The 12,628-nt window shown below is 32.1% G+C and overlaps 1 protein-coding gene across 1 annotated transcript; it reads left to right on the plus strand.

The window, feature by feature from the left end:
* Positions 1–647: 647 nt before the first annotated feature.
* Positions 648–12,198, plus strand: LOC134716254 (protein fem-1 homolog C-like). Its single transcript, XM_063579132.1, has 2 exons — positions 648–1,333; positions 9,674–12,198. Exons 1-2 carry the CDS (start codon positions 781–783, stop codon positions 10,978–10,980), a joined length of 1,860 nt encoding a protein of 619 aa, XP_063435202.1. The 5' UTR covers positions 648–780; the 3' UTR covers positions 10,981–12,198.
* Positions 12,199–12,628: the final 430 nt, after the last annotated feature.

Raw genomic sequence — 12,628 nt, forward strand, 5'->3', positions numbered from 1 at the left:
TTTTATTGGAAGATATTGGGGTATATTGGGGTAAAAAGTCATTTTGTGATCGTAAGCGGCTGACAAGAACGGAACAAGTTTCAATGAAAAAAGTGATTTAGAATTAAATATATTTATAAAATAAAGTATTATTGGTGTTGAAATAACAGAGAAATGCCTTAAATGATATTATTATTCAATAATATAATGTTGAAACTGTTTTTTGAGGTATATTGGGGTATATTGGGGTATGTTGGGGTATATTGGGGTAAAAAGTCGCACCCTCGACGTCAAGCAACAATCACTTTTTGATTGTGACGTCAAATTTTTGAATTGTTATGTCAAAATTTACGGGAACCTGTGTGATTCTACGTAATGGCGGACAAATTAGTATACAAGTGTAAATACGCCAATATGAGACAACTGTCCACAAGAGTATATGTCGCTGATAAAATAGTCCCAGATGATTACCAAACAAATATAAGATGATAACAGTACGGATTTCTTGGTGGTTTTTTTTTTACATTTCTTGTCTGTTTATAATATAATGAAATAAGAGATAACTGAGAAATAAAAAAAAACGTATTCCACATTAAAATGTACGTTATAGTATATGTTTTAGTTTTTACAGTTAGGTGTTTAGCTAAACAAAGAATACCGGAAATGACGCCCCCTGGCGATAAACTGTCTTCGCCATATTTGACATATTTGGCAACGAGGAGAGGAGTTGGACTCACAATATCAAGCAAAAGGCCCTTAAAATTATCATTATATAGGTCTCCTAATCAATAAAGCCTTCTCATGAAGGCTATGGAATATAGAAGTGTTGTTTATAATGCCGCACGGGACGGTAAATTGAATCGTCTGAAAATTTTCCTCGACCACAAATCGAAGGAAGAAATAGGGAAACTTGTACACGCAAAAACAAATGGGGCTACTCCACTGATAATGGCATGCCGTAATGGCCATTTAGAAGTTGTAAAATACATCATAGAACTATGTACTGCTGAAATTGAACAAGTAGGGTCCGTGACATTTGATGGAGAGACAATTGAAGGGGCACCACCTTTGTGGTGTGCGGCTGCTGCTGGTCATTTAGACATTGTTAAATATTTGATACAAAAGGGAGCAGGGGTCAATAAAACTACATACACTAATTCAACTCCTCTAAGAGCTGCTTGTTTCGACGGACACTACGAAATAGTAAAACACCTAGTGAATAATGAAGCTGATATTGAAATTGCAAACCGACATGGTCACACCTGTTTAATGATAAGCTGTTATAAAGGTCATAGAGAGATTGCTCAGTATTTATTAGAATTGAATGCAGATGTCAATAGAAAAAGTGTGAAAGGTACATAATAGTAATTTTTATTTATAAAAGTTAATTCATGTAGTTATATGTTGTCTATTTCTTTAATATGAGGCAGGCATTACCTGTAAATGGGGACGAAGTCTGTATGAATTATTTTTCTGTAACTTAAATATTTGTTAATAAAAGAAACAGAAATATACCGTAACGTTTCCAATTTTGGTTCTGTTGTTAGGGAGTTTAGTTGTGCGTAAGTTATGACGTCATATGAAATGTAAACAAAGAAAAGCTTTCATTACGTAACGTTTTTTCATATAAAAATGAAATTGATATTGCGTTCCTTCCTATTTATAATAGACTGGTAAATATATATTTTACTGAAAGTTTCATACAAACAAAACCGGAAAAGGGAAGTACATTGTAGATTTCTGCGCAGGTCCTGGATTTCAAAACATGACATAAATAAATTGAATGATTTTGAGTTCATTAGTACAATGAAAAATTCAGGAAATTTTCCCGAATTTTTTTTTTATTGAATTTTCTACTGTTATTGGGGACTTCGTCCCCATATGACGTCATTTACCATAAACAAATGTAAAAGGCGCATCTGTATCGGGGCTTTCAAAAAATATTTATAGCCAGCTTGAATCATTATAAGTAAAACTTTATTTTGATTAGGCATATTGACAAACAGTAAAAAACGTATAAGATCTAATGAGCTTTTTACTGAATATAAAAACGTTTTCAATAACAAATAAACAAGGCATGCAGTATGCAAAATAAATAATAAAAATCAGCACCAAATTTAACTCTAGCAATAGCATATACATGTATCTTGCTAAATACCAAAACCAAAACATATAAATGATGCACTATTTTTAAAGCAATTGCTTTCATGCCGTCGCGTATGGCCATCTTTGTGACCCAGATCAGAGACTCCGCCCAGATCAAGCCATAGTATTTTGTTAAACAGGCTCCTGGTCTGTCATTCTTAAACACCTATGTATGTTTTCTAATGCAATACATAGCTTGAAACTTTTGAAAAACGTGAGTGGATTTAAGAAGTTTCAGCATACGTTCTTGTAGGTGTATTTTTGTATTTAGGGGGACAACCGTTTGACTATCAAAAAACATAGACGTCCGAGTGAAAAAAATGCATTCTTATACCTGCGATTCCGTTTTCCGTTCGTACGATGTTTCAACAAAATATGGAATCATTTCAGTTGTTGATTTAGTATTGAAAATTTGACTGAATTATCTTTTATAATATACGGTTTTATATGTTTAATTGGTGTTTTTTTTAAGAAAGAGGATAGGTGCTCTTGTTCATTCATAAAATTGTCGTTCATTCATAAATTTATCGTAAAATCAAAATCACTACACAGGTTATCAGGTTATACGTAGTGTCAAATGATTACCTGTAATCTAAAAATAGACAAAGTTAACTAACCTATTTTGTTGATTTGTTTGCGCAAATAATTTAGAGGAACGAAACCCTTGTTAAAAACACATAACAATAAGTTTGTTTTCCTTTTTTGTCATAACTCCGTAAGATTTATCGATCACCTTACTAATGAAATGGACCCGTCCAAACGTGATAGATGCCAAGTCCAGATGAAGAGATATTTACAATTTGGAATTTTCTAGTTTCATAGATTAAAAAAAGTACATCCTTTTTGGATATCATATTCAAAACTGGGTATGAATGACAAATGATGAAACCATTATGGAAAGACGAGTCTACTACGTTTGTTGACCCTCGACGGTCCACCGTGTTTGCAATTTTATTTCACATGTTTTCGAAATATTGAAGATCATTTTCACAATGTTTCCTGAAAATTGGATAAATATCAAAGCAACTTAGAGCTGTTTGTTCTTGTTCGTATAATGACGATTTAATGTCGTGTTTGTCTGTGATGGCCCCTCTTTTCGGGATTGCATGAGAATTATAGTTATCTTGTACCGCATGAGGATGACACATATCAACTGAGCAATAATGTTTGGGACTTAGTTTTTAAGAAATGATGACAAAGTAACATTATGAAAATACTTTTAGTCAGCTGAAATATATATTTATTTTTTACATGTTTATGTCTGGTAATATATTTTGTTTCTTTCCGTTTTTTCAACATTTGCGTCTGGAAAGTTGAAATGTTTTAACTGAAGTGTTAAATTTAAATTAATTATGAAAATTAAATCAATAAAGGAAATTATTGCCCAGTTACAAACACTACTAGGGGATAATCCATAATAATTTCTCTTGGAGTTATATGTTTCAGCACATGTATATTTGACCCCAACTTTAGCCTGGTAAACGTGTTGTCTCCTTGTGAAATATAAAACATATTAAAAATGACTTTCTGCTAAAGTCTTTAATTGATATAAAGTTAAAACCTTCTCAATTCTCACTAGACAACACTCCTGTCATGTTTAATTCTTAAATATATGTGGATGAAAAAAAAGTGCCCAAAACATAAACATGGCAGCAATTGCCTTTACAGCCTTTCAGGCTTTGATTATCAAAGTTACCGTTTAAAATTTATTTTATTCCTTGACATTGAGACTACATAACAAAAGGAAACCATGTGATCAGTTCAGCATCATTTGAATTATGTAAGACAAAAAAAGGTATTTGCCTTGATTTTTGTTGAAATGGCGAGACATACATGTAGCGATCCTACATTAGGTCATTGTCGGCCTGGTCCACAAGTATGCTTTCTGTGGTTAAAGTTTTTAAAATTTAAATAACTTTCTTAAACTGTCCTGGATTTCTACCAAACTTGGACAGAAGCTTGTTTTTTTTTTTTTTTATCACAAAAGCTTTTTGTTTATGATCATCAAAAACTAGTGTCTACATGTACAAGTAAAAAAAAGTAAAATCACAAAAATACTGAACTCAGAGGAACATCTAATTGGAAAGTCCATAATCACATGGCAAAATCAAATGACAGAACACTTCAAAAATGAATGGACAAGAACTGTCATATTCCTGACTTGGCACAGGCTTTTCAAATGTAGGAAATGGTGGATTAAACCCAGTTTACAGCGGTTAACCTCTCACTTTGATGACAATCTCATCAAATTCTGTTATCATGGTTATATTTACAATGATGCCTGAACTTAACATACATAATAAATAAAATAGTCAAAATATGGGTACAGCAGTCATTAATAGTTATCCCACAAGGACGCAGTGTGTCAGTAAGATCACCCTGATGGCCTGAGGCCAGAGGGTGATCTAACACTGACACACTAAGTCAGAGTGGGATAACTATTTTACATCCCAGCTGTTTAAGATAAGACGGAAACCATTTACAACTCATAAAATCTAGTTTAGAACGCCACACAACCATGATAACATACTTTATATATTACTATATGATGTATACCCTTTATGACCCCTGGACAGGCTGAGTAGCTATCAAACAATGTCAACTCGCCTCACTTTCCGATCGGCCCACACTATATCGCCACTTTATAAAAATAATCGCCCCATCTTGTTTACCAACTCATCCAACTCTTGAAAAAAGTGTAAAATCAAATTATACAATCCGTCTTACAACTCACTTATTAATGAGAAAGGTTTAAACCCCACTGTAAAAGGTCTGCCAATTTGCCCCACTTATAAAAAGATCTTGCTTTCTTTAAGTATGTTAAATTATTATTATTAGTTCGTATCCAGTCGTTGTGGTGTCAGACCACCAATTATAAATCCCTATCTGTTCAACCAAATTTTGCAATTTTCACAGCTTTCTAAAAATTTTACCTTAAGTTTAACTTCATAGAAACCAGGTATATCCTGAATTGTACATGTTTCAGCTTTCTACATGCCAATTTTCAGCATACCTTTAAAGCCTTCTAACAAAATAACTGACCTTTAAATAGAAGTACTCCAAAACAAAAACCTGGTTTTCTGGAAATCTAAAATTAGCATACTATGGAGCGCATTAATCCTCAATTTTTAATGCAAACTCATAGACAAGTAAATTTTGGCTCAAAATGATCTAGATATATTTATCTTTCACCAAAAGTTTCATTTCTGCAAATTTGTTTGTTAGTTTAAGTAAACAAGGACATCAAAAGCACTATTTTGTGTCAGAGTAGGTCTACTTTTACATACGTTCTAAATTGGACGGAGTAATTGGTGGTCTGACACCTAAAGAGCAAAAAAAGTTGATCAGAAATCTTTTGTTTTGTTTTTTCTTAATTCTTAGTCAATTTGTAGTAAAAAAAATCCTTTCTGAGCATAATGCGACTCATATTACAAATTTCACAGCTCAATTTAAACGGACTGTAATGTAAGCCTTTGATAGAAAATACTTGAAAATCTCATTTTGGACTAGAGGTACATAAACTTTCAATGTCAAGATCAGTTTTTGTTGATTGTTCCTTGTTTGTTCTACTGCTTTAAAGACTTTCCACAATTTTTACAATGAGTTTAGTAAAAAATCAAAGGTATTGAAGAATCAAGGAATATTGACCCCCCTTTTTTACACCTGGTGTCAGTAATGTGACTATAAACTGATCAAAGTGCAGTGTTGGCCATCTAACTGTTTTATTTACTATCAGTCAATAAAATTTAAGGTATAAAACTTTCATTTGAGATAATAAATGAGATTTTTGTTAGTTTATGCAGTGTTTATATCAGGCTATGTTATCTGCCATATACATGGTATGCCGCATTGATATAAGGGGTAAAAATCAAATAATTTCATTAAATCTTCATGACAACAATTTTTTTTGGGGTAGTAATCAACCTATGGTTTAATGTTTAACACCACAGAAACAACTTACTGTGCAATTATAACAATTTATAACATTTTTTATATGAAAGCATATAGTCAGGGTGGGAAAAGCTAAAAATAGCACAAATTCAGGTTTACGGCTCCAAATTTGCAATATGTGACTTTTTACCCCCAAAAAGATTAAAATGTGGCTACTACTATTTCCAATAATCAGTTAAGACCAAAAAATCAATTGTTATCTGAATTTTGGGTTTCACCGCATTTCTCTTAAAGGTGTCAGACCACCAATTATAAATCCCTATCTGTTCAACCAAATTTTGCAATTTTCACAGCTTTCTAAAAATTTTACCTTAAGTTTAACTTCATAGAAACCAGGTATATCCTGAATTGTACATGTTTCAGCTTTCTACATGCCAATTTTCAGCATACCTTTAAAGCCTTCTAACAAAATAACTGACCTTTAAATAGAAGTACTCCAAAACAAAAACCTGGTTTTCTGGAAATCTAAAATTAGCATACTATGGAGCGCATTAATCCTCAATTTTTAATGCAAACTCATAGACAAGTAAATTTTGGCTCAAAATGATCTAGATATATTTATCTTTCACCAAAAGTTTCATTTCTGCAAATTTGTTTGTTAGTTTAAGTAAACAAGGACATCAAAAGCACTATTTTGTGTCAGAGTAGGTCTACTTTTACATACGTTCTAAATTGGACGGAGTAATTGGTGGTCTGACACCTTGTGGTGTAGTGGTATCTGTCGTGGCTTGATATGCTAAAGATTTGAATCCCAGCATATACACTGGATTTTTTCTACGTGAATTTTGATAGATAAGTCCTTTCCTTTTATTATACGACCGCAAAATTTGAAATTTTTTCGTCGTATATTGCTTTCACGTTGTGTCGTCGTCGTCCGAATACTTTTAGTTTTCGCACTCTAACTCAAGTAAAAGAGAATAGAAATCTATGAAATTTTAACACAAGGTTTATGACCACAAAAGAAAGGTTTGGAATGATTTTGGGAGTTTTGATCCCAATATTTTAGGAATTAGGGGCTAAAAAGGGCCCAAATAAGCATTTTCTGGTTTTTGCACAGTAACTTTAGTAAAAGTAAATAGAAATCTATGAAATTTTGACACTAGGTTTATAACCACAAAAGGAAGGTTGGGATTGATTTTTGGAGTTTTGGTTTTAACCGTTTAGGAGTTGGGGGCCAAATAAGCAATTTTCTTGGTTTTTCGCACAATAACTTTAGTCTACATGGTATAAATAAATAGAAATCTCTGAAATTTACACACTAGGTTTATGACCATAAAAGGAAGGTTAATATTGATTTTGGGAGTTTTGGTCCTAACAGTTTATGAAAAAGGGGTCCAAAATTAAACTTTGTTTGATTTCATCAAAAATTGAAGATTGGGGTTCTTTGATATGCCGAATCTAACCGTGTAAGTAGATTCCTAATTTTTGGTCCCGTTTTCAAATTGGTCTACATTAAGGTCGAAAGGGTCCAAAATTAGTTTGATTTTGACAAAAATTGAATCCTTGGGGTTCTTTGAAATCTAAAAATGTACTTAGATTTTTGATTATTGGCCCAGTTTTCAAGTTGGTCCAAATTGGGGTCCAAAATCACATTGTTTTTGTTTAATTTCATTAAAAATTGAATAAATGGGGTTCTTTGATATGCAAAATCTAACTGTGTATGTAGATTCTTAATTTTTGGTCCTGTTTTCAAATTGGTCTACACGAAAGTCTAAAGGGTCCAGAATTAAACTTCGTTTGATTTTAACAAAAAAATAATTCTTGGGGTTCTTTGATATGCTGAATCATGTACTTAGATTTTTGATTATGGGCCCAGTTTTCAAGTTGGTCCAAATCAGGACCTTAAATTATTATATTAAGTATTGTGCAATAGCAAGAAATTTTCCATTACACAGTATTGGGCAATAGCAAGTCTTTTCAATTGCACAGTATTGCGCAATATATGCAATTGCAATTTTTTTTTTAATTAGAGTTATCTTTCTTTGTTCAGAATAGTAAGCAAGAAATATTTAATTGCACAATATTGTGCAATAGCAAGAAATTTTTTAATTGGAGTTATCTTTCTCTGTCCAGAATCAACTTAAATCTTTGTTGTATACAATATATACAATGTATATTCACTTTTTACTACCAACTGATAAATTAAAACAATCTTTACCATTCAGTGATAACAAGCACTTTTTTTACATCTTAATATTTTATGATGTATTTAAATGAGTAGTTATTGTTGCAAACTCCATTAGAAATTTGAATTGAGATCAGTTTTGGAATAAGGGAAAGGGGGTGTGAAAAAATTTGGTGGGGGGGGGGGGTCAATATTTCTCATTTGAAAATTCATAAATAAAAAGAAAATTTCTTCAAACATTTTTTTGAGAGGATTAATATTCAACAGCATAGTGAATTGCTTAAAAAGAAAACAAAAATTTTAAGTTCATTAGAACACATTCATTCTGTGTCAGAAACCTATGCTGTGTCAACTATTTAATCGCAATCCAAATTTAGAGCTGGATTCAGCTGGAATGTTGTGTCCATACTTGCCCAACTGTTCAGAGTTCAACCTCTGCGGTCGTATAAAGCTACGCCCTGTGGAGCATCTGGTTAATTACATGTATAAGTTTTATAGTGGATTTGACATTCCCGCCCAAATGTAACAGAACAAAGGAAAGTATGCATAACAAAGAAACTCATACTTGGGTGATCCAGCTCAGATCACCCAGGTTAGAACAAAGGAACTGGGATGTAATCATTGTGTCACAATTTTAAAAGGAACAATTTAACATAAATCACCTGTTTTTGTTTCAAAGTGTGTTGGAAGTTATGATGCCTACATGTACATTTTGGTTGCATGGTGATGGAAGTCACCTGACAGATTCAACAGAAAAACATTTTTGAACTACAATAACCTTGGTGTGGTCACTTGTCTCTAAAAAAATATACCTAGAAATGTGTAACTTTTGTATATATATATACAATGTATAGGTACATTTTGTATATATATTAGTTCACAAACTTAAGATCTAGACTTCGTCTTGTTCATATAGTCTAACATAAAATTTTCTGTTATTTGTCTCAATACACACAAATTGCACTATGCTATCTATGCATTGTGTCAGATACTTCAAGACATGCACTATACCTCCACGTGGTCTATATGATGTAAACAAATGGTCTAATCTTTATATTAAAAAAAAAGAGAACTGAGAAACACTTATAAACCACATAAAGTTCAACAAACTAAAGCTTCTGACTAAGGACAGGTGCAAACAAATGCAGTGGTTTTTGGAAGCTATAAAAGGTACCAACCTTCACCTTATCCAAAACAATAGTGTAAAGTCACAACATATTTGGCACTCATAACACATCTTCCTATTTCTATAAAAAGACACACTATAAACTTTCAATTGAAATGGCATACATTGTAACTACAGTATAAAATTTAAGTCATTTATTTATACTTTTGTTCTGTGATGTAGATTTCTTTGTGAATTATTGGTTGTAAAAATTTGCTCGTGTTTTAAAAATTTGGAGTCTTGTCAACTTAAGCCATTATTTTGATCTTGTTACATGCATATATATATATCTTCCATTCTTATTTCAGGAAACACTGCTTTACACGACTGTGCAGAATCAGGAAGTTTAGACATCATGAAATTATTACTGAAACATGGAGCAAAAATGGAAAAAGATGCGTATGGAATGACACCTTTAATGGCAGCAAGTGTGGCCGGATTTTCGAAAATAGTTGAATTCCTAATTGGGAGACAGGAATGTACAAAACATGAGCGAATAGATGCTTTAGAATTATTAGGTGCAACATATGTGGATAAGAAAAGAGACATGTTAGGTGCTATCAACTTCTGGCGACAAGCAATGGAAGATCGTTCAAATGATCCTTCTCTACCAAAACCTAAACAGGGTTCACAGGTAGCCGCATATGAAAACTCAGAAGAAGTCACAAATCTGGATGAATTAGATGAACTTATTTCTGATCCTGACGATATGAGAATGCAAGCCCTATTAGTGCGTGAACGAATTCTGGGACCAGCCCATCCAGATACTTCATACTATATACGTTACCGAGGTGCATTATATGCAGATATGGGTAATTTTGAGAGATGCATAATGCTGTGGATGTATGCATTAGACATGCAGCAGACAGTTTTAGAACCTTTAAGTCCAACCACACAAAGTAGTTTTCTTTCGTTTGCAGAATTGTTTTCGTTTATGATGACAGAATGGAGGAACCGACCCGCTCACTCTATAGCATTCAAAGACATTCATAATGTGTTATTACGTGCGATAATGGAACTAGAGAAAGGGAAAGCTGATGAAACAGCTGATAAAGACAGCAGCCATTTTAGCCGATTACTTGTGATAATTATGCATCTCTTATGCTTAATGTGCCGTTTACAGAAGATCATGAAAAAATCAGAAGAACATTCATTTAAAGAGGTGGTTTATAAACTAGTTCGCATGAAACCTATCGGCACTAAAGGTTTTTCTCCGTTGCATTTGGCCTGTTCAAGGGAGACCACCAATGTTGGAAGATATCCTGTTTGTTCCTTTCCCTCTGCCGACGTAGCCCAACTTCTAATGGACGTTGGTGCTGATGTAAATGCTATTGACCTTGATGGAAATTCACCTTTACATATAGCCTCAAGCAATCGCCCGTGTAGGTCAGAGGTTATACGTACCTTGTTAAGGAATGGAGCTCACTTAGATAGATGTAACAAAGACCGAAAAACACCAATGCAATTGATAAGAGGAATGTCAATCAATGATATAGTTTCACCATTAAATTATTTGACGCTACAATGTCTATCTGCACGGAAAATTGTAAAATGTAATATATCGTATAAAGGACAGATTCCTAAAAAGTTGGAGAATTTTATAGAAATGCATTAGAATGAATTGTAAAGTGATTATCAAATGCTTTTGAATGTGATATTTCTTTTTAATTAATCAGTTCATAAATTCAGAAGTTTAGAAAACAAAACCTCAAGAAGAACCAAAGCAAAATTTATATTTTGTAAATGATAGTTTCTTTAAATATTCGTTCACATATATAACATGTATAAGATACTTTTTAATGATATGAAAATCAAACAAGTTTATTAAGGCTACCAATGTAAGTTTGTACTTCAAAATTAACACAGTACATGTGTTAAAAATACAATGTGTTTATGTCCACAGTTGTGTATGTACATGTACAAACGTAGGGAATGGGGTGGGGGTCTAATCACATACAATCTATGGTCTTTCTTGATGGTTAAATGTACTATCCATTAATTAATTTATGAATTGTAAGGATAGGTAATGGTAATATTTCTTTTTCTGGAAGAAATATACATGTCCAATGTAGGGAACACTGCTGCAAGGGTATCTTAAACATTATGTACTACATTTGCACATGTAAGCATCACAGTTTATTACTATTTTTAAATGGTCAGTTTGTGCATAATGTGATATCAGCACACATTCACCTGCATAATAAATATAAAGCATGATCATGAATCATGATGATAAACTGCTTAAGATTTCATAGAATCATGATGGTGACAAATTAAGAAAATTCAAACTTTTGTTCTCTTCATGCTACATGTAACATTTTAATTATCATGTTTATAGACATGATAGATCCATACATATATACACTATTGAAAAAGAGAGAAACCACAAAATTGTCAAATAATTATTATATTTATAAATATTAAAATGTTTGCACCTGTATGTGCCATCATCAGTATCATTGGGCTATAATAATTTACAAATGTACATGTATGAATCACAATATTTTCTTTAAACCAAAAACTTACAAACTCATTTAAACATACAATGTATATCAACTTGCTTTTTTTTGGTTTCCATTTATAGCTTTAAAACCTTTTTTTGAATTCCAGCATAAGCATGTCTTACATTGTCTTCATGGTCTTAGGGAAAAAAATAGAGAAATTATTTAGAAAAAAAAGAAATTTAACCCCCCAAAATACATGAAAATAGGTAAAATAAACATTATGAAAAATTGCTTATAAAAATAGTTCTTAAGGTGGTACCTAACACTACAGGGAGATAACTCTGTAAAATCAGCTAAACGTTGTAATTACGTTGTGTTGTTAAAGGAGTAAGTAAGTAAGTAAGTAAGTAAATGTTTATTATAGTGACCTGTGTAATCACATTTCAATAAAGTTCAAATATATTACATACACAAAAAAAATACACCCGACCCATTGGGTCTGTCTATAAGTCACTTTCAAATAATAAAACATAATTCTTTTATCACAGATTTCAAACAAATTAATGAAAAGTAAGATTAAGCTAAATTTCAAAATGATTAATTAATAATGAAAAATTCAAACTTATATAAATAAATAATTAAAAATGAATTTATTAGAAGATTGATTTAATAAATGTTAAGTTGAATGCATAATAAAAGGAGTATTAAGCTTCTCAGTGATCAAAATTAGGGTTTGTCAAACTGCTATAATATATATTTATATTATAACCAGTGTAATTTTTCTAATCATGCTAATAAAAATGGATGGTTCAAATTTTT

The sequence above is a fragment of the Mytilus trossulus genome, chromosome 4, assembly GCF_036588685.1.
Source record: "Mytilus trossulus isolate FHL-02 chromosome 4, PNRI_Mtr1.1.1.hap1, whole genome shotgun sequence".
Classification (NCBI taxonomy): domain Eukaryota; kingdom Metazoa; phylum Mollusca; class Bivalvia; order Mytilida; family Mytilidae; genus Mytilus; species Mytilus trossulus.